Source organism: Hermetia illucens, chromosome 1 (genome assembly GCF_905115235.1).
Source record: "Hermetia illucens chromosome 1, iHerIll2.2.curated.20191125, whole genome shotgun sequence".
Taxonomy (NCBI): Eukaryota; Metazoa; Arthropoda; class Insecta; order Diptera; family Stratiomyidae; genus Hermetia; species Hermetia illucens.
In genome coordinates, this window is record NC_051849.1 from 134972852 (window position 1) to 134996114 (window position 23263).

Sequence of the window (23263 nt, forward strand, 5' to 3'; positions counted from 1 at the left end):
AGAACATTTGACAACGCAAATCGCATCTACTCAGGTGAATGAGCCACACGGCCCCCCGGTTCCCATTCCTTTTTTGGTCTTGGGTCAGGATGTATACCTCTTGTATATAGTCTTGTTCGCATTGATCAATAACAATGCTGATGCAAAAGCAACAAAAGGTGGTATTTGTTACAAGCCTGCTGCTAATAACGAACAATATGAATTAGGGTTGGCAAGCAAGTTATCGGTGCGGTGCCTGAGTGAATCCCCACAGACCGAAGGATGATTTCATTCAATATTGATTTAGACATTAATTACGCACCATTATTCGCTTTCAGGTGGCTTGCTTAGGTCTATTAAGCATCTTTTATAAGAAAACTGCTGAAATAAGGAACCTTCGGGAGACACAACACCAATAAATAAAACAAATGCTTGTAGTAAGTTGTTTCGACTTTATGTCTTATTCCAAGTACTAGTAAATTCATTCACAAAAAGCAGTGGGTAGAGTACAATAATTAAACAAAAGCATTGCGTGCGTTAAATTACACTTGTCGTACAATGCAAAAATGCATTCACGTACCAGTAAGCACTCTATTGATCTCAACTGATCAGCATGATCGATCTTCGATTGCTATTAGGCAATGGTGTCATGGGTGGCAAAAATAACAAATCAGAAAGTATTAATTTATATAACTGTAACAGTAAAAATATATAACAAATACATCTTAAATTTAACGAAAAGTAATTGAAATAAACTACTATCACGAGAACAGCTTCACAAAGAAACAATTTGCTGAAGTTTGAAAACTAACGTTACTTAAAACTCCGCTTAATTAATAAATGCTTTTTGCTGTGTACATTTGAGTTTTGTATAGAAAATAGATTAGAAATATTATTAAAGAAAGTATCCCATATTCGTATGACTTATAACTTCTCCGATTATAATTTAACAATGGGAGGAATTCAAAAGATTTTTCGTATTCAGTTTATGTTCGCTCGCATCTCCTTCACCGGAACCATCGTGATTCAATATCGGAGTGATTTCAGTATTTTCCGTTGCCGCCTTTTCTTGTATCGAAGTGTCATCTTTCTCTGATATTACTTCGTTGGTTAACTTCTGCGAAGTGTTTTCGCCTGCTTCCAAAGGCAACGACGAGGGCCTTATTTTAAACGGAAACGACCCTTGGCCTTCAACTTGAGGCGTATGCACAGCTACAATCTCTGTTTGTGTTCCCGACGAATCTTTCTGTTCGTTTATATTCAATGCTTTTCGTAAGCTATCCTGAGGCAAACCGCAGAAAAGCGTCATGCAGTTCACGATATCACGCATCGACCCTTGCAGTTGTTGAACCTGGCCATGTAATATTATAAACTACTATGAATAAACATTAAACATCTCAATAAACATACCTGATTTGTAAGCAAGGAACAAGTCTTAGCGAGATCCGCTACAACCGCAGTTGAACTATTGTCTAGAGTCACGCTGTTTTTCGCATTATGATGCGGATTGTCTGCTTCCGCATTATTTGCTTGTGAATTCGATGCCGATTGCATATTTGAAACTTTTTTCCACAGTGCGTTAATCGCTTGCATTTGAAGCTGTTGAATCTTCCGTTCGTTTTCCAACTGCGCCTTAGTTAACTCCATATCTTTAGAAAGTTTACTGCAATGCATTTCGAGGTACAAATTAAAAAACTAGAATCGATTCACAAAATGGAGGTCAACAAGGTAAAATCCATACTTATTTCAACCTGGTACCTAGTATCGAGTATTTTGTCAGGTGGCGCAACCTACTTTGCACAAGTGTCGGCGACTGTTTTACACAAAACCTGTAAAAGGGCTGGGGAGGCGTAACTTCTTCATATATGGGACTTTAATATTTCACTCAAATGTCAATTATTCTTGTTAATTATGAGGTCAGCATCTTATTTGCGTGAGTTCGGATGCAGTAAATTCGCGCGAAATTGATAACTTTGAAGTGCTATGACTTTGACACTATGTCCAGATTTCCATGAAAGATATGCTATGCTGGTGCAAAATTTGGCACTTCTAGGATGAGCTTAAAGGGGATTTTTCAGTCAATTTCTAATAGTTGGTAATATGCTATTAGCAAGTTTATTTCAGCAGATATCAGAATGGGACATACTTTTTGGGCTAAATGTCATCTAAGCACACCTTCCTGATTTGTTTTTTGGGTTGGGTGGGTTCCGAACATGAGTCCTGTCTCACTTTAAGTGTACACATTATGACTCCTTACTGGTGCACTTTACAATTCAAATCAAAACAAATATCGGGTTCGGAAAGTACTAATTGAGACCTTTCATTTGACACCCCACATGACTGTATTCGATGAAAAAATTTTTCACATGCCCCCTTTATATGTATGGCGAGCCATCCTTTAAACTGCACGTAAATTTATGTCACTCACTGTATGGGTGGGATTTCATAGTTCCCAGGTTTTGTTTTACACAAAACCTTAATCAAAAATGAATTGCAGTTAAAGCGTTGTAGCGACAAAACGAGCATTTTTAAAGAGAAATCAGTGGGCAACTGTGAACTGAACGGTTAGGAAACAAACTTTCGCCAGGCTTCAAAGTGCAAAGTAAGCGGTGCAAATTCAGCTCGAGACCGGCGTAATTCAGTTCAGTTCAGGTCAATGGGCAGCAGCAGAATTTTGTGAAAACGCGTTTTCCGTGGGAAATAGAAATAGACAACGGAATAACGATTTGCGAATTTTCTCATGGAACGTGCGCTCCCTGTACAGAGATGAAGCTGATGAGCAGCTAGCCGATACCCTGTCCCAATATAGGGCTGATGTAACAGCGTTACAGGCGATGCGTTGGACAGGGACCGGTTTCCTGGAGAAGAGCCGTTACACCATATATTATAGTGGCCGTCCAGTAAACCATGTGCTCGGAGTAGGTTTCTTAGCCAAAAAATGAAACCTTCTGTTATCGGCTTTGAAAACATAAGCGAACAGCTATGCACTCTGCGCTTGCGAGGCAAGTTTAGAAATATAACTCTCATTAACGTTCACGCCCCTACAGAGGAGACTGCAGAGTCGGAGAATGATACATTCTACGAGGCAGTAGAACGAACCCTTGAAGCCTATCCCAGACATGATATCAAAATCATACTTGGGGATTTTAACAGCCAAGTAGGGAAGGAGCCCGTATTTCCATAGCTTACACCAAAATACAAATGATAACGGACTGCGGATTATTCAATTAGCAGTGTCACATGAAATGGTTGTTGGAAGTACCTGGTTTGCGCGGAAAGCGATCCACAAACATACTCATGTATCTCCCCTCTCCAGACAGGACCCCTTTCAACCAAATTGACCACGTGTTGATGGAACGCCGCCACCTCTCAGTCTTGATGAATGTCAAAACATATAGGGGGGCCAATATAGAATCGGATCACTATCTCGTTGGTATGGTGTTCCGAGCTGGAATAAAAACACCATCCAAAATTCCCTCTGGCAATCAGGTGAGAGTCAATACTGAAGCTATCCACAACACAGTCCTCCGCATCTCCTATAAGAGGGAAATAGATGCCGCAATAACCGCAGTTAACAGAGATCCTGGAGATGAAGCATCAACAAATAATCTTCACAATCACCTGAAGAACGTTATAATAAATACGGCCACAAACATTCTTGGCCCCAACCGCAAAGGGAGTCGGAACGGTTGGTTTGACGGTGAATGTAAGCTAGCAACGGAACGGAAGAATGCCGGATACCGAGTAATGTTGTATTCTCAAAGAACGCGGGCACGCGCAGAGACTTATCACGAACTCCGGCGAACGAAGAAGCGACTTCACAGACGGAAAAAGGAAGCCCGGGAGAACCAACAAGTCTGTGAACTCGAAAAGTACAGGGAGCAACGGCACCGGGCGCGCAAGTTTTACCTACAAGTCGGTAGGATGAAGCCTTATACACCTCGATGCTCATCCTGCCGAGACAAGGAGGGAAATCTGATTTCCGACAGAATGGGCATATTGGAGTGATGGATTGAGCGCTTTGATGAGGTACTGAACAACCAGAACATCGGTGAGTTGGAGGTCCCGCCAACTGAAGACGATGGACAAATACTGCCACCACCAAGTTTAGGAGAAACAATCCGTGCAAATCATCGGCCCAAAGATCATAAGTCGCCAGGAGCCGAATCGGTTAAATATGGAGGCGACCAGTTACACCAAGTTGTTCATCAACTTGTGCTCAAGGTATGGGACAGCGAATCAATGCCTGACGATTGGCAACGAGGCATTATCTGGCTCATACATAAAAAGTGAGATATCACACAGTACAGCAATTATAGAGGTATCACGTTGCTGAGTACCATCTATAAGATATTTTCCGCTACCTTGCTAGGCCGGATAGCCCCATACGCCCAGAACTTCATTGGCCCATATAAAAGAGGCAAATCAGCAACAGATCAGATTTTCTCTCTGCGGCAAGCGATAGAAAAACTGTTGGAATATGGACAACAGTTGCACCATCTATTCATCGATTTTAAAGCCGCCTATAGCAGGGTAAAACTGTACACGGCCATGAGAGAATTCGGTATTCCGACGAAATTAATAAGACTGACTAGGCTGACCCTGACCAATGTGCGAGGCTAGATAAAAGCAGCACGATCACTCTCAAGACCATTCGACATCAACCACGGTCTACGACAAGGGGATGCCCTATCATGCGTCCTCTTTAACCTGGCCTTCGAGAAAGTGATCCGTGATGCTGAGGTAAATGCAAGAGATGCGATCCTCTTTAAGTCCACTCAACTACTGGCCTATGCTGATGATATCGACATCATGGGAAAAACCACCTGAGACGTACAAACTGCCATCATCCAGATCGAGCAGGCGGCGCGAAATCTTGGTCTGCACATCAATGAAGGCAAAACAAAATATATGGTGGCAACGTCAGCATCAAAAACCAACCAACCAACAACATGAAACCCCACTGGTCAAACGGGAAGAATAATGATAGGAGAATACAACTTTGAGACCGTTGATAATTTCTCCTATCTAGGCTCGAAAGTCACAACCGATAATAGCTACGATGATGGAATCCATGCACGGTTGTTGTCAGCCAACAGAGCCTATTTCAGCTTACAAAAACTGTTTCGCTCGAAACGTCTCACCATAGGGTCAAAGCTGATACTGTACAAGACAAATTATCTTGTCAGTCCTTATGTATTCCTCGGAGACGTGAGTTCTTAGCAAGAAAAATTGCGAACTCTTAGCCGTGTTCAAGAGAAGAATCCTCCGAAGAATTTTTGGCCCCCTACATGAGGATGGACGATTCCTACATGAGGATGAAATCTACGAGCGATGTGGATAAAATCCGGCTCAACTGATTGCGGCGGGCGGGTCACCTAGTCCGTATGGATTAGGATTATCTAGCTCGGAAAATCTATAAGGGCAATATCTGTGGTAGAAAAAGAAGACGAGGCAGATCCTGCCTGAGATGGAGCGATGGCGTAGGTCAGGACGCCAGACAGCTTTTAGCGATATCGAATTGGTTGACCTCGGCACAAAACCGGGGTGCCTGGAGTTCGTACTAAGGCAGGCCTAGACCGGATACCGGTTGTTGCGCCGTTGATGGTAATGAATACGGCTTCAGAATAAATCGGAACTTTCATGACGCCTAGCCTCTTTCGTTATCGATCACAAGAAGGAATTTGTAACTCCACATCAGTAATGTTCATGATTCTTCGTATCATTCACCAATGCATCTGAAACCTACATTTCATTCGTACTTTTATGTAGCATTCTTGATTGAAGTTAATATCTTCTACTAAAAATAATCAAATTTCTGCCCTAGCGAAAAACTCCTTCTGCTTGAAATCGTAGCAAGTTGATCCAGCGACACGTTTGCCACACTAAGAAGCTACCACAAGTAATGAAATTTGGATAGAAAACTATTACCGTCGTGATATGCTCCGTTTTCCGGGTAAAACACACAATGATTTCCGGTTTACAACTATCTCTGACCCATGATCAGCATACGATTTTTCCATAAAAGTACCTAGGCTAAACTACTTTCACTTAAAATGCGTAGGAGCTAAGTTCAAATCTAATGCAATGCAATGCAATTTAAAAAAAACATTCTCACTTTATATACTCTTGAGTCCGTTTCTTCATTATCTTCTCTGCCATGTCTTTAGTTTTTTTTCTTGTATAGTATCCTCTCCATGTCTTCTGAATAATGATCGCTGACAATTCTGTCCCTTCATTCACTCTTACTGATGATAAATCCAAATTCTCCTTTTGCTGTTGACTCCTGCAAGAAAAATGTTAATAAATGTTAAATATTGTTTTCTTCATTCTCAGAAGTACCTTTGAGCAGCTTTATTTCTTATTGTTTTCAATTTATCCACGTTAATGTGATCGCTGTCATCATCAGAACTTATAGCACTCGACCCATCTGGGGGCGTTATTTGTACAGTACCTTGGGAATGTTTAGATTTCATTTGATTACTATCAACTAAACACGGTTTCAATGCTTGTGAGTGATTGGAAGCATTGTTTGCTTTGCGTGGGCTAAGCGTTGGTGATTTTTCATTACTACGTTTCAAATGGGGACTACGAGTGACTTTAGGTGAGCCGTTCTTTTCTAAAAATAAATCAAACTATTGTATACTTGCCTAACATCTTCTTCCTTTTATTACCTTTGAAACTCTTATTTGATGGACTGCTACCGATGTAATGTTGTGTATTTAATGAAGTCACTGCCGCTCGTGGTGTTGTTGATGAAGGGCAAACATCGGGGCTCATTAGCGTTTCCGGGACCGGCACCATTTTAGAAGCAGCGACCAGTGGCCCTCCCGATAATTGAGTCGGCGTTGGATCTGTTGAACTATTCACTTAACAAAAACAAAATTACTCTAAATTCCATTTTACCATTATGTTGATTTGCAATTCGTGCCGTGGAATCCTGCGAATAACTATTGTTGGTCTTCTTTGCGTTGTTAGCTGCCACATTACTTCCATCCAAACTTTGTGTCATAAGTGTGTCGTTTCTAATATTTTCAATAAGTGACGTTGTCATTTGAATTATATTTGTACCTGCAACTGGATATGATTATTTAAAAAAAAACTTAGGTTTATGCTTAATTGTCACGTGGATTTATCTTACGCGTTTCGCTTGAACCAGACATGAACGAACTAGATGAAGTATTTCCATGGTAGCTATTGGACATTGAATCAGGTGAGCCTTGACGGCCGCTTAGACGTGAAACTGCTAATATTTTAATTGAAAAAAATATGCGTTTCAAATAGAAATCATTAAAACTTACATCGTGGGGATTGTATTCGACTTGATGGCTTTCGTCTTCCACTGGACGGAGAATTGTTCCCAGACGTGGATACATTTTCTGAAATTTCTTCCTGCAGTTGTCTTTGATGCTGTTGTGCTTTGCTTAGAATAAGGCGTAATTTCCGCTCATTTTCATTTTCTAACGCTTTTCCTAACAGGGGGCATACTGAACTCAAATATCTAGCTAAATTGGCCTGCTCCCCCACTCGAAACTGCCTTCCTCGTCCTTGACTGTATAACCATTCCGCCTTCAGGCTAAAAATTCATACGGTCTTTATCAAGGATATCAATGACCTCCCACGACATTGTAACTATTACCTTTCGATGGGATCTACTACAAAGCCGTCGATCGTTTTCAATGTCATGCACCAATTTAACACAAACGGCCTATGGTCGAAGCCACTGAAATTTCAAACAATAAAATAAATAACTCATTTGCTTTATGTATGCACATTAATTATGACTTACTCTGTACCCGCCGTCATTTGAACACATGGATTTTCGTTGATAGTTAAGTTGTGCAAGCTGCTAAGGTTCGCTAACGTACAAATCTCGTTTAAGTCGCTAATATTATTCTTAGCTAATGTTAGGGTTTCTAGCGACAAAGGTAGATATTTATCACATTGTCGTAAGTGAGTGAGGCGATTACCATGAAGATATAACTCCTGTAAAAACTCAACTTTTTTTAATTCGTTCTTAATTGCAAAAGATTTGAAGTCGATGGTTAAAAGTTAGTTAAGACCATATGTGAAACAATCTAAACCAACAACAGATATTTCAACTTCTAAAGCTGAAAATAATTTGTTATCAACTATGTAAAAAACGTTCTTACTTTCAGACATTTTAAAAAAGATATATCTGAAATACTGCCAATGCTATTTTCCGATAAATTCAGATATTCTAATTTGGTGTTAGTATTCAAATGTTCAATAGTTTTAATATTGTTGCCCTCAAGATTCAAATGTGTTAGATGAACTAGTTCCTTCAGTCCCTCGATAGTTAGAATCCCATTAAATGACAAATTTATTTCTCGTAGGCAATGCAAGCGGCAAACTCCATACATACGCAGCAATTGATTTTTGCTAAGCGAAAGCTATAAAAGGAGACAATTTTATTGATTATTAGAGCTCGTTCGTTGTAATGTATAATGGAAATTCGGCACCTTTTCAATTTTTGAATACGAATCAATATTATCGATTTTTTGTAATTCATTATCGTCGAGAATCAAAACGCGATACTGTTGGGCATCATCTTGTTTTGGCACTTTCTTAAGGCATTTCTTTGATAGGTCCAATACACTCTTGTCCATATCGTCATCATCTACAACAGCAAATAAATAAAATTGTTATGAATACCGTCGGTAAAATCTATTCTAGTGAAAAAGCTAATCAAATTTCCTCTATTATCACACCAAAAATAAAAGTATAGAATATCCAAATGTTCATTTTTGAGTCACACTACTTTTGTGTTATTAAAGAGTGAAGAGAGGTAAAATCTAAGTAATTATTGAGTCGTTAAGTATGAAATGCACGATTTTGAATCAAAAGTTTGGTTTATTATATTTTAATTTTTTTTTTAAAAATTCAATCAATCGAAATATTTGCCAGATGCATCAACTTCGTTTTGCCAACTTAACAGTAAATTGTGTATACCGACAGGAAGGCTCCTTTGGTGTACATATGTGAATACGGTTGATGAAGAAGAATGTCACTGTCCAGTATTTTAGTATTAACAAGGTAGCTTTTGAGACATATGGACAAGTCTTATATGAGGGATCGTCCAGCTCTATTCATCAATTTTGCTTGTCTGTCCGCCAATTTTCTCATCATCTTTTTTAATTACTTACAATATTCCCCTTTCGGAAACGATTGACCAAGTTGTAATGAATAATACCAGAACTGGACCACCAGACAGACGCCATTAGCTTGTTTTCGTGAATACTTTGTTTTGGTGCTTCATCCGTATCCAACCAATGTGCTGAGCGTTTACGATTATCGTATCTGTGACCTACTTTTCATCACACGTAATACTGCGATTTAAAAATGACTATGTGTTGCTTACATAAATAATAAAGTATACATCTGCCTAACTTTCTTACCTTGCCGATTTGTTTCGAATGTTCAATCACAGTTAGAATACATAGAACCACTAATTTATTCGTATTTTGCGAAGTATCAACTTCCAATGTGCCTCTTAATTTATCGTTATTAATGTTAGCTTCGGGTCTTCCACGGTGATCATTTTCAAGGTTAAAATCGCTGAGTGGTTAGAGCACAAGGCATACGGAAGGTCGCGGTTCGAATTTCACTGGTGGCAGTGGGATTTGTATCGTGATTTGACGTCGGATACCAGTCGACTCAGCTTTGAATGAGTACTTGAGTCAAATCGGGGTAATAATCTCGGGCGAGCGCAATGCTGACCACATTGTCCCCTACAGTATACTGTAGTGTACCGTTACGGTCTTGAATGAAGTGCTCTAACACACTTCAAGGCCCTGATCCAATATGGATTGTTGCGCCAACGATTATTATTATTATATAATTATCCGATTTAAGTCAAATATGCGCCGTTCTGTTCGCAAACTTGTTGCCATTTAGAAGGCAACTTCATTATCCCCCCCTCCTTATTTGCAAAAAAACTCAGCAAATTTTCGCAAGCCTCTTTTGAGGCCAACTTAGTAGCACCAAGAGCGCTTCGAGCACGATCTTTTTCGCGTGAGGTTGTCGTACGTCATCCACTTTTCATCACCAGTCACCCTCCGCTTCAAAAATGGGTCGAATTCGTTTCGTTTCAGCAGTGCATCGCAGGCGTTGATTCGGTCCAAGAGATTTTTTTGCGTCAGCTCGCGTGGCACCCAAACATCCAGCTTTTTTTGGAATCCAAATGGTTTCAAACGGTTTTATGGTCTATACCCAGTTCCTAGCCAATCGAGCGAATGCTCTCATGCCGGTCTGCTTGGATGATTTCGACATTTTTATCGGTTTCTACGACGATTGACCTATCAGTACTGGGTGCATCTTCGACATCCACTACACCAGAACGAAATCGATCGAACCAACGATGTGCTATGCGAATCGTTACTATAAACTTCACAAATTTTTCGCCCGCCCTCATTGCATTTTTACCTCTCAGGTAGTAAAAACGTAAAATATGACGAATTTCTGGCTTGGTGGACTTCATCTTTGACGTGCTATAACTTGAGACTGAAACGGACGATCACAACACTGTCAAAGAGACACTTGTAGCACAGATTGTCGTCTTCAAATCGCCGTATAATATGACCCGATGCGATAAGTACAACACAAGATATGTTTAAGTATCCCTGTCTATCGACAAAATACATTTCTTTTTCCCCAACCCTATATTAAAAAAAACTTAACTTATCGATGACTTTATACAAATTTCTCTAAACAAAAATAAATTAAAAGACAAATGTAAATCTTACTTTCTTTTAAAGGTACGATCCAATCTATGCGGTGCATGGTGCGGCATGCCCATATTTCACTAAAAAAAGTAATGGAAATAGGAATACCTAGGCTGTGAAACTTCACAGGTAATCAGTGCACGATTTCGGGTTAATTGATGCGGGGTTTTGTGGCGGCTGTTCTTCTCCTTTGCAGATGTTTTAGGCAGAGTGTTTCCTGTATTGCCTGGGTGGCATGATTACGCTTACGAACAGGTTTCGATCGGAAAAATTGGGCTGGCCGCTCTTGATTTTTTAGGCCATAATTACTGAAACAAGGGTTGCTGTTTGAGAATTGTCTGACAATTGAAATCTCGAAATATTGAGCAGCTCACCGCCATCGAAATTCGCAATATTGGCCGTGTGGCAATCCGACTTTTCGGCATTTCGGTTCGCCGAAAATTCCTAAACGGCTACTCTTTTTCCCGAAATTTACACTCTAAAAATCGAGAGCGGCGACCTTGTCCTTTTTCACCGTAAGACGGCAACATTGCTCCAACATTCCTTCGCAAACATCACCCAAATTTTTCAATAATGCCCAATCCACAAACATCCATGTTAATTATACACAATTCACAAGGAATCATTCCACTAACGACCAAAAATTTAAAAATTAATTCCTCATTTCTCACTAACACTGAGTTTCAAATTGATACACACAACCAAATTTTGCACAAGATTACCACACTTTACGTACAGTTGAGCATATAAATTGGACGTTACCAGACCGCTTGCGGAATACACATATATGTACAGGTACATATATGTACAGTTACAGTGTTTTTTAATTGAGACTATTGCAGCTGTTTCAGTTTCAATCATAATCACATTGCAATCATAATCACGGTCTGTGAGTATGATTACAATCGTGTAATCACAAAATTACGCTCATTTCTGATTCTAATTGCAATCATAATCATGATTATGATTTTGCCCAAAAACTAAAGCCTGCACGCAAATAAGAATTTAATTTTCAAAAAAGGACAAACACCACCCTTTTAATCAATACTATGAGGAGGCAAGACTACATTTGGCTAAGAAGAACCAATCATGGAGACAATGAAAAATGCCCCCAAAATTTTCACTAATTAAAAAACAAGTCAGGAAATCGGAAGCTTGACGCTTCAGGTATAAAAGGTTTTGTGTTTCCCTATGTGAGGAGCATAACGTAGTTCTCCATTGGCTTATAGCCTTGGCCCAAGATATTTAAATCGCTCAGTTCTGGGCAGGTTACTGCAATTGCCAGAACTCAGCGATTTAAAAATCCCGAGTCAATGCTATTAGCCAATGGAAAACTGCGTAATGAAATTGTTTCACGCGTTAACGCAAACTGGATGAAGTGACATTCCCCAACTGGTGTTCTTTGTGATCGACGTATTAGCGCACGTCCCAAATCTAAAATTTACTGCAATGTCGTCCGTCTGCCGCTCTCTATAGTTCTGAGTGTTATAATAATAATAATCGTTGGCGCAACAATCCATATTGGATCAAGGCCTTGAAGTGTGTTAGAGCACTTCATTCAAGACCGTAACGGTACACCACAGTACACTGTGGGAGGCAATGTGGTCAGCATTGCGCTCGCCCGAGATTATTACCCTGATTTGTCTCAGGTACTCATTCACAGCTGAGTCGACTGGTGTCTAACATCCAATCACGATAACAAATTCGTCTGCCCCCAGCGAGATTTGAACCGCGACCTTCCGCTACGATAGCCCAGCGCTCTAACCACTTGAGCCATCCGGAGTGTTCTGAGTGTTGGCCGACTATAAAAAACAATGAACGGCGTCTTGCGGCAATGGGGAACTGAGAATATCCGCGATCGATATGGGTTTGCACCGATCGTGGAAAAACTCCGAGAGAGGCGTTTTCGAGAACGAGAATTCACTAACCAGTATTGGTCAGAACATCGAAGTCAATGGTAAGCAACCAAAGAGCCGGCCAAAACAATGGTGGTTTGATACACTGAATGGGGATTTAAAGGTCTCGCGACGAAACCGATCTCGTGACGAAACCGATCTCGTGACGAAACCGATCTCGTGACGAAACCGATCACGACGAGCCGACCCCGCTTGTGAACGGGACAAAGGCTGAAGAAAAATAAAAAGATGTGAGGAGCGGCGAGTGCACGATAGCTCCGTGTCACATAGTTAAAAATTTCATTACCCCCTATTTTCTAGAAAGCGATTTAAATAAATCATTTGATGGAAAGCCCTGTATTGATAATAGTCAACCTCATACGCTTCACACTCTGAGTTTAATATTATTAGTAAATGCCAAGAATTTAGCCAACATCAAATATAAAAAAGGGCTAGGGAGAATTAAATTCTTCTTGAATGGAATTTTAATATTTCATACGAATGTCAATTCTCGTTAATTATGACGTCAGCATCTTATTTGTGTGGCTTTGGAAGTAGTTAATTCGCGCGAAATTGCTAAGTTTGAACTGCTATAACTTTGGCGTTAATGGCCAGATGAAATTTAGTACGTATATACGAAATATTGTCCTCTATGCTGGTACAAAATTCGGATGGGGCATATTTTGAGGCTTAGATTTCATCTAAGCGCACCACCCTGATTTTTTTGGATTTTTAGGTTGGGTAGTTTTCAAAAATGAGTCGTGTCTCACTTTAAGTGCGTACATTTTTCTTCCTTACTCACGCACTTTGCAATTCACGCCGAAACTAATGTCAGTTTCGGAGTACAAATCGAGACCTTTCATTTGATACCCTACACGACTATATCCGGTGAAAATTTTTTTTGAATCCCCCAAAGGCATGTATGGGGAGCCCCCCTTTAAACTCCACCTAAATTTACTCCACTCGCAGTATGCGTGGGATTCATAGTTCTCATCTGTCCACCAAATTTCGTTCGGATCGGTTTAGCCGTCTTGGAGAAAAGTGCGTGTGACGGACACGCAGATAGACAGACATTAAATTGATTTTAATAAGGTTTTGTTTTACACAAAACCTTAAAAATGGCTTTCAGTTCTACTGATATGACAAAGACTTTATTGAAAACTGAAATGAGTCGAGTGGGAAGAGTGAGATCAGTTGTGCTCTAACAAAAACGAATTCGCAAAAGTATTGCTAACTTTCAGAGGCCTTAGTGATTGGAATAATTAATTTTCAGCGAGCGAAAGCGTTCTTTCAAGTAAAAAATATACAAATTCTTGAGTTGCCGAAACGCAACGCAGACCGTAACCCTTATAGCCCAAAGGTTCAATTAAATGATGAATTTATTCCTGGATCTGTAATGTGGAAAGCGAAGACAGAATTACAGATTAATAATCTCCAAAAAACGGTACAATTATTAGAGTGGTAAAACGCTAGTTCTTCAAACTCGTTGCTTTGGGTTGGCATCCCAGTCGCCACGGATATTTGTGTTCGTCTTATGTTTGTCTCGCTACTGTTAACGTATCACTTACACGATATTAAGTATGATGATAGTGACATTGAAACACAGTCTCACTGAAAATGTAGGGATAGACAAAAGCAATGAAAGGACTGTGTGGATGCCTTACACTCCACAAAAGAGTGCACAGGAAACATACGGCAAAAGAGTTCGATAGAAAATGACACGATTTTGATGTTTCGCCTCTAAACAATGAATATATTTTCTCAGGTGGTGGAAGCAATAATAGCGATTTCATCTTACACAGTACAATCCGGGCGCTTTTCCTGCGAATTTCAATGCGCCCCAATTGGCGCATAAAACCTCCGTTGGGCCAATCCGAACGAAAAGATGAAATCTGTAGTCAATTGTGCAATCGTATTGAAACACTACTTGATTCAAATCAACCCTTTAAACATCCCTACTGCGATAAGTTCGACGACTTCTTTTTGCCAACCGAGAGAACGTCTTTGAAGGTAACTTACCGTTTGAAAACATGGTCGGAAATAGAATTCCGCACCAGAATAACTGACCAAAAGGAAATGAGGAGCGAATCCAAATTTAATTATGAACCAATCCGCCTGGAATATCAAACATGTCGACCGAAATCATCGACGTAACCATTCATAACGTACTCTTCATAAAAACCTTTTCGCTGATGAATTTCAGTAAAAAGCGTTTGAAATTCTCGAGATAATCAAAAACCCATTCCATACAAAATATATGGTTAAATGAATTTTCTCCATAACGTTATTCTGTTACTTAAGGAGAAGACAAAACCAATAAACCAAAGGTCATGAAAATCGATCTGTCGCTCTTGAGTTATAAATGATGCAAATAGCCCAGCTATGTATTATATTAGGTCCTCATCTTGGTGTATGTCATCTTGCCAACGGGATTGCAATTTGTATATTCACTTTTTCAAAAAATAACTTATCCTTGGAGGCGAAAAATTGCTGGTCTGACATCCTCTTAGTTTTTGAAATTTTTATCCTGTAAAGAAATTTGTAAGGACAGATACAAATGGTAGTCGGAGGGAGCTTCGTCCGGACAGTATGGTGGATGCGGCAGAATTTTCCAGCCTAGCTATGCCTGATGTCCTTCCTATTGAATCTGGCCGGTTTCTTTTCTTGGATGCTCCGTTTAAATTATCCAACTGCTGCCAGTATCTCTCGAAATTCGCTTTTCGTCCGGTTTCAGCTGCTCGTAATATGTTCGTCCTCGAATGTCTCACCATATACACAACATTCTCTTATTCAGGCTAAAGTTCGGCTTAGAGCCGAAGGGGGCAGGCTTTCCGGGGTGAATATATGCCCTTCTTCTTACGATAGTTTCGTAGGTAATCCACTTTTCATCTCCAGCTATGATCCGGTTCAAGAAAACATCTTCTGCATGGTCTGTCATAAACTTTACCTTTACCAAACACTTTTAACAAATCTCTACACGCTTCCGTAGTACAGTGTGCGAAATAATTATACCGGACAATGATCATTTTTATTATTGGATTGATTACTCCCTTCGTAATTGATAAACAAGTCGGAATACTGGAAGCTCACGCTTCGGGTATAAAGGTTTTGTGTTCATCTTATGTAAGAAACTTCAACGTACATTTTTCTATCCGTATATAGCTACAAATCCAACATAATCCTTGATATTTTTCCAAACTACAAGACATACGTACATATTAGAACCATAGATATTGACGAATGGATATGTAATGATGACGTCACACAGGTTGTAGAATGCACGAAATTCATGAAAACTGGCAAAGTTTCACCACCTACAACTTTGTTAATAATAGATGGTTTTTCTTTAAACTTGAGCATGTTGTGCATTATGTTATCCCTTATCCCCATACCGAATTTTGTACTTCTAGGATGAAGGTTAAGGGGTTGCCGGGTGAATTTCTAAAATGTGGAAAGATACTATTATTAACTTTATTTGTGCAAATGTCGGAACCGGATGTATATTGAGGCCTAGATTCCATAGACATGCACCACTGTGATTTTTTTCAGATTTTTCGACTAGATAGGTTCTGAGAACGAGCCCTGTTAGACTTTTTGAGGGTCATATTTTGAGCCCCCAATTCCTTAAATTTCACCCAATATCAAATATGACCAGTTTCGAAAAGCACTAATTGAGTCCTTTCGTTGGCCACATTCTGTGAAAAAAAATTTTGCACCCTCCATTCACATGTATGGGGAGCCCCCCTTTAATTTAACACAAAATGGCCCCATTTACTGTAAAGGGAACAACACACGCTCTCAACAATTTTCGTGACAATCGGTCAGCCGTAGACAGACATCGACTCGATTTTAATAAGGTTTTGTTTCACACAAAACCTTGAAAAGTGAATATCATTGAAAAATGAATTCGTCCAACTTAACCATGAGTCGATAAATAACGGTATTAACAATCATGCGATCGCAGCGTCATGTATTGTAGACGCGCCAATTGTTTGCATAGTGTCCGGTACCGGCGAAATAATTATTCCGGGCAAAGAGTAAATGTTCGATCAAATAGTGATATCTTTAGGTTTTTCGTATTAAAAGCTGATGAGAAGGGAAAATTAAAAAGATTTTTCTGTTTCCTATTATTAATGAACTGTTTTTTGCAATACAAAACGTTTCAGAAAAAAATCCATTGCCGCATTGTTATGGGTGGATAAACGTACGAAATGTTTATTGTTCGAGATTAAAGATCCCTTTAATATGCAACGCCAATTAACCGAAATAAGTACCACTCTAAATGATTCCCTGAAAAATTCCACCGAAAATTGATGAAAGAATGAAAAAGCAAATAAGAGGCGTAAACAAGTGTAAACAAAACAAATTAGTTAATCGAAAATTCGTCAGCGTCTGGCTTTGCCTGTGACAATAAGACGTGTTCAGCAAATTTCCAAAAAAAGAACATATCAGGCTTTTAAGTCCCCATCCAACGTATCAAGCCACCGTTGTTTCGGCCACCCATTTGGTCGGTTACCATCGACTTCAATGTTCAGACTAATCTTGGCAAGTGAATTCTCGTTAGCACGAATTGCGCGACCATACCATCGCAGACGCCTCTCTCGCAATTTTTCCACGATCGATGCAACCCCAAAATGATCGCGGATATCTCATTTCGGATATGAAAGTCCTAGGGGGTTTAACGTGAGTATCTGCCGTGTAGGCATAATCCCACAGTCCTCTTCGGACACGGATTGATTTTGGGACCACAATCAGAGACCCGCCATGACTAGCACAGCGGTACTGGTTTATACTGAGTGCAAGCTCAGCATTCATACCAGTGGATGCGAGGCCTATCTAACACCTCTGCCGCAACTAAGGAGTACGGCACTCGAGTTGTACAGCGCAACTCCACGCTTGAGCTCCGAGGAGCTCTGCCCGCGATGCAGGCATAACCACAACCACTATGAAACTTCCACTAGAGGGCCAACCGCAAATAAACGGGCCGAGAACACATCCTCCAGGAATTCACTTGGAGCATATGCTATCAGAGGGCCATCCCGGTTCCCATAGTACCAGATAACCTCCGGTGAGGCAGAGCCACTTCAGATGAGTCCCTTGCAGACTCGGGTCTGATCGCCCTCCTCGAGTACGTGGGGACGGAACTCCCCAACTCATTTCGGATATGATCAAAACGTGTCACGCCTCTAGTCCAACGCAACATCTTCGTCTCCATTACCACAAGACGCTGCTCATTGTCTTTTAAAGTCGGCCAACACTCAGAATCATAGAGGACGACAGGACGGACGACATTGCGATAGATTTTAGATTTGAGACGTTCGTTCATACGTCGATCACAAAGAACACCAGTTGTGGAACGCCACTTCATCCAGGTTGCGTTAATGCGTGAAGCAATTTCATAACGCAGTTCTCAATTGGCTGATAGCGTTAACCCGAGGTATTTAAATTGCTCAGTTCTGGGCAGATCATTGCCGCTGACAATGATTGTGCCTGTTTCATGGGGATCGGCCGTCAAAAATTCAGTTTCGTTTAAATTCAATCTGAGACCGTGTTCTATGAGGCGATCATTCCATTTTTGGACAAGTTGCTCGAGATCATTTTTGCTATTAGATGCTACGAAAACATCATTTGCATAAAGCAGTGTATAGGGTGCTGGACGTTGGATGTCCCGTGTGATGGTGACCATAAGAAGAACAAAAAGGAATGGTGAGAGGGCGCTTCCTTGATAACCAATAGAAACACAAAGCGGTTTGATACACGCGCTATACTTCGAACTTTACTTTTCGGATCGTGGTAAAGCAATTGAACCCGGTGCACGAGTTCTTCTGGCACTAAGTGTTTTACACAAAACCTTAAAAATGCTGCCAGAGCTATACCATCACTCCTTCAAACATTGGCCAAATTGAACCGCACCCAAAAATACGAATTGTGGGATATTTTAAGGAAATAATTATTTATTATACAGATTGTCCCGGTTCATGATGGTAGAAATTTTGCTGAAGGGGTAGAATCACTTGTTTTAGGCAAATTGGTCCACGGAATGGACAATCTAACTTTTACCGTTAGAGTTATAGTGAGACGCTGCTTCACCTCTGCCCTGGGAGCAACGTGAAAGGATTTTGAGTGAATTCCCGCCGTGCAGTATAACAGCCACAACTGCACGACAATTCAAAAGTAACTGTAGTTGCAGTATCCACATACAGTGCTCCTTAGTCTACCAATTTCTGCAAATCCCCTACACGTTTTTCCCATTCCTAGACGGAATCTTCAGACTTATGGTAAAAAGAGGGCTTGCATCGGTTCTTGGTCACCAAAGATAGCGTTCAGTCGGATACATTCCGTGCTAACGACTGGGATTATATTGCTGAGAATAATAAGGCGGTACTGGCCTGCAACTCGCTGCACAGCTTCGTTCACGTATGACGGAAATGGATGCCAAATTTTTGGTGCAGCACGGGGCGACATGATGGTCTACTTGCCGTTGCGATTTTGAAACAGGAGTGGATAATAAATAGGATCATTTCATCCTGCCTACACAAATCTGCTGAAGTAGGCAGAGCCGAGCATTCAACGCCGTGCTGTCTTTTACGAAAGCCCCATCCCCCTGCCTTCAAGTCAGACGACTTTGGGCGGTTATCGGTAACGAACCTTTCCCATGTTTTATGGTAGCGCGTTTTCTACTGAGCTGTTTGGAGATGGCTCGGACACTGCCTTGTTGTTATGAGGTGGCCTGCAGTTGCTCACTACTACACAAACAGTGCCAAAGACACATAAATATAGAAGCAACGTATTTTAACACTCCAAGTGATAAAGAATCACAGATTCCGAATTCACCCGCGACTTACAGCAATCAATTTGTGACAGACAGAACGTGTTTGAGAAGCATTACCAGATTCATGTTCCCCCTGGGAGAAATCTGGACGCCTGCATTCAGTGTCTATGCCGCAGTCAGCCAGAAAGGAGAGTACAGTCACTTCCATAATGAGGGGACCTGGAAACCTGACTACGACCGATGTGTCGATGGCATTGTTGCCTAATTCTTCCAGGAGGGGGAGAGCAAGGCTCAGCAGGAGGAAACTTCAGCCACAAAGTTGCCGGAACTACAGGCAACAGAGGAGGCAACTGGTGATGTGAACGCAATTGGTCTAATTTCGGTATGCTGGAAACGGATCCATGCAGCACAAAAACCAACGATAACAGTGGAAGGTACTACGAAAGAAGGCGAAGCATCTTGGAAATGAAGACATTGGCCTTGCTGCACCACAAAGTGTGGCAATATCCAGAGAAATCAGACACAAGGAAGCAGAACTTTCGGTGGAAGGTGGAGACAAGCTGGTAACTTCAGTGAGAACCACATTGGCAGCAGACTCTTCAGTTAGTGACGGTTTTCACATTGGACTACACTTATGCCTACAAGTATAAAGGTTAGTCACATTAGTTTGCAGCATCCCAAATTCCCTTCCTATCTACTGGCAAAGTTATAGGACTACCCCTTATATATTTCTTGTACAAGAGCCATGGGTTCGTTTTAACCAAATTTGTGGTATTGGATAAGTAAATGGAGCTGGGATCTCCTCCGATAAAAGATCTTTGAGACCGAGATCGTACATGCTGTCAAAATTGTTAGACGCTATCATACTGAGATAATTCTGTTCTCAGTTACCGAGTTACGATCATCTTGCAATACCATAAAGGTAAAACGCTCCCTGGTGGAATCGAAAACTGCGAAAACTCAGGAAATCAACCAGATGACTACTGAACCGTTCTTGTAAAAGCAATAAGAATGAAGACTAGTGTAACTTCAGGAACTCACAGCATGAATATATGGCGTTCGTAAAAAGATTGAAGCGAGAATTCAAGGCCGTGCAGTCCTCAAAAAGGATGGAACTTTCACGAACCCCAGAATTGAATCTGTAGAAATTCTCCTGGAAGTATTCCATCCGAGAGATAGATGACAGAAGTAGGAGAGAAATAATTCACAATTTCTACAGAATGTTGCAAGGGGAATTTGAACACTTTAAGGGCAATGGTTACCATTGAAAAACGAGAGCTGTTGTAATGCCCTTTAAAAACTTCACGCACCAATTAAATGAAACAGAGAGCATGGCGTCCATGAGACTTTATTTAAGTTGATTTATGCCATTCTACGCGCATTGCTGAAGTGCATAGTGGTCTGATAACAGAAGCCACGAAAAGCTGCTCCACTTTTGTGGAGTATGTTGATCGACCTACTACTATGGAAACTGCAAAATCTGCCAATACACGCCCAAGCTTATGCGGATGACGTGGCTGTGCTAGCTGTTGGTCGAGATTTTCAAACGGTGTGTAGAAATACACAACGCAGCGTTGATTGACCGCTGGTGCCTCAGGGATGGTCGTTCAGTAAATCCAAATAAAACCGCAATGGTATTATTTACAAAAAGAAGGAACTGGTACAGCCGTTCAACCCGAGAGAAGAAATATCTGCCAGTTATAGGGACAAAAAGCAACGTATTTTAGGCTGAAATGTTTGCGATTCTAAGGGCAGCAGCCTGGGTAATTGACGAGCGTTAAAAGGGCAGATTAATCGCAATCTACAGTGATAGTCAAGCTGCAATGTCGGCGTTGAGCAATCATTTGATCACCTCATCCGCCGCAACGTCGAATACGTTTATAGGACCAATCAACGTCTTCAATCCTCTACCGATTATTGAATATAGGAGGAGTGCGATGAACAGTTAGACTTACAAGTTGTTAGTTATTAGTGTCTATCTTCGGCCTTACTCTGCTTCCTTCCTACCTCAGTGCAAGGGCACGCAGATGTCATCAGCAGAGTCGAGGTGTTTGAGAAAAGATGTAATGGTTCATTGAAGCGCTATACGCCCTCTAAAGAGGGAAGCATGAAAACCGTCGCTGATAACGAGAAAAATAATATCGACGACAAGATGTGATCCTGACGAACTCCCCTCCCTGACATAATGCGCCGTCTTATGTTATTCTGGCAAGAGCTTCTCCGGAACGCTCCTCCTGCACAAAGCATCCACATACACTTCCTGTTCACATGTACACTGCAGCAAAGTGATCTAAATTGTGTCGATGTGTTCAGGGCAGGATTGTCTCGCAAGTGAAAGCAAGCATTAATTAAGTGGTTATCTAATTTGAGCCGATGTCAGCGCCTCTCTTATTTCACTCAATTGAAATCCAACTGACCTGAGACTCTTCGTCGCAATGTACCACCAAGATCGTGTTTCCCATCACACATTCGAGGAAAGTGTAATCAGAGTTCTTCGCGGCATTCAGATCAGATATAACGATCGCAATGTTATCTATCTGTTCTGATTGGTATTCAGTCGCTCATCGGCGTACGCTGCCTGACACCATCTCAAGCGCACAACTTGATCGGCGTACAGACCTGGCATTCGTACGTTCTGTGATCCGAAGGCGGAAGTGTCAGTGAATAAATCACACAAGATGGCCGACGAGTGGGTCGCCCCAAGGGCACTTCCTCGCAGAACAGTAGAGGAGGAATGGGAGCATCTCGCGAAGTCGTGGAGGAAGTTGAACGACAGTTCAGGTAACCGCGAACGATGGCGCGTGAGTGTGGTTGACGCGCTACACCCCACCAAGGAGTAAATGGCGACCATATAACTCACCGGAGGTTACAGAAATGAGATGCTTCTCACGGGGAACCACACATTCTGCACTGTTTGTTATCCTCTTCCTTTCTCGCACTAAAATTTTAATAAGCATAATCGCCGGCCTCTTCATGGCTATTGTCGTATTTTTATTTTCGAGGAAACTGTTCTTTTTTATTATTTTTACTTCATCTTCCTTCAGATTGGATCGACATTATCATGGACCTTTGCATCGGGAATTTCCTTACTTTCCCTTTATACTCACCGTTTGACTTGTCTGATATCATTATATTACTCTAATTTGAATATATACCAATTGAACCATAAGCACGTAACATGGAAGGAACTGGAATGTCTAACGAACCCGACCCACTTTCCCAAACGCGGTTATCACAGAGGCGTGTTAGCGTGTCACCGCGAGAGTGAATTTCGGGAATTGCACTGCCAATTTTGGTGGAGCCCATTCAATTTGAGTCGTCATTGTCAGATCCAAACATGCAATTGGGCAACCGTTTTCACTCGTTTCAAACTGACCCATCGTGCACTCTTGAATAAAAACAAACTTTTTTTCAAAACTTTACCCTCTTTGCACAATATTTCTAAACCCCAAATTGCAATTCTGCATGTAAGTCGCCGCAGTTGCAATTTCAATCATCTTAGATAAATAATAAATCGTGAATATAATAAAAATTCAAATTTTACTCACTCATTGTCAGTGGACCTGGAAAAATCAATTGTCTCCTGTGAAGGCTCAAAATTGATGCATGAGTTATCCAATTGCTTTTGCAAATCAACCTATTCCTATAATGTTTCACGCCTTTCTTCTAGTATGACTAATTTTGGAACTTATTTAATATAACCCCGACAGTTGCCGGAGGTATGTTGAAAATAAACACCAAAAATATATACTCGAAACTGCTTTTCCGCTGATAAATAAAACTTGTAATATCCGGCCCGCGTACCTCTGCGGCAAACGTCAAAACAATCGTCATAGCATATTCAGCAAGCATTCAATTAGTTTCAGCTGCCG

At 40.9% G+C, this 23263-nt stretch overlaps 1 protein-coding gene across 3 annotated transcripts; it reads right to left on the reverse strand.

The window, feature by feature from the left end:
- Positions 1–411: 411 nt before the first annotated feature.
- Positions 412–23214, reverse strand: LOC119661551 (centrosomal protein of 97 kDa). 3 transcript variants are annotated; one of them, XM_038070940.1, is made up of 13 exons: positions 22940–23214; positions 8463–8620; positions 8133–8393; positions 7769–7965; positions 7619–7702; positions 7281–7555; positions 7121–7222; positions 6886–7056; positions 6654–6833; positions 6322–6598; positions 6098–6265; positions 1390–1642; positions 412–1330 (listed from the first exon to the last, which is right to left on the reverse strand). In XM_038070940.1, exons 1-13 carry the CDS (start codon positions 22941–22943, stop codon positions 926–928), a joined length of 2535 nt encoding a protein of 844 aa, XP_037926868.1. In that variant the 5' UTR covers positions 22944–23214; the 3' UTR covers positions 412–925. The 3 variants fall into 3 exon arrangements, with proteins under 3 accessions (XP_037926868.1, XP_037926869.1, XP_037926867.1); XM_038070941.1 differs by having other exon boundaries at positions 6322–6433; positions 7121–7225; XM_038070939.1 differs by having other exon boundaries at positions 7121–7225.
- Between the last annotated feature and the right edge of the window lie 49 nt (positions 23215–23263).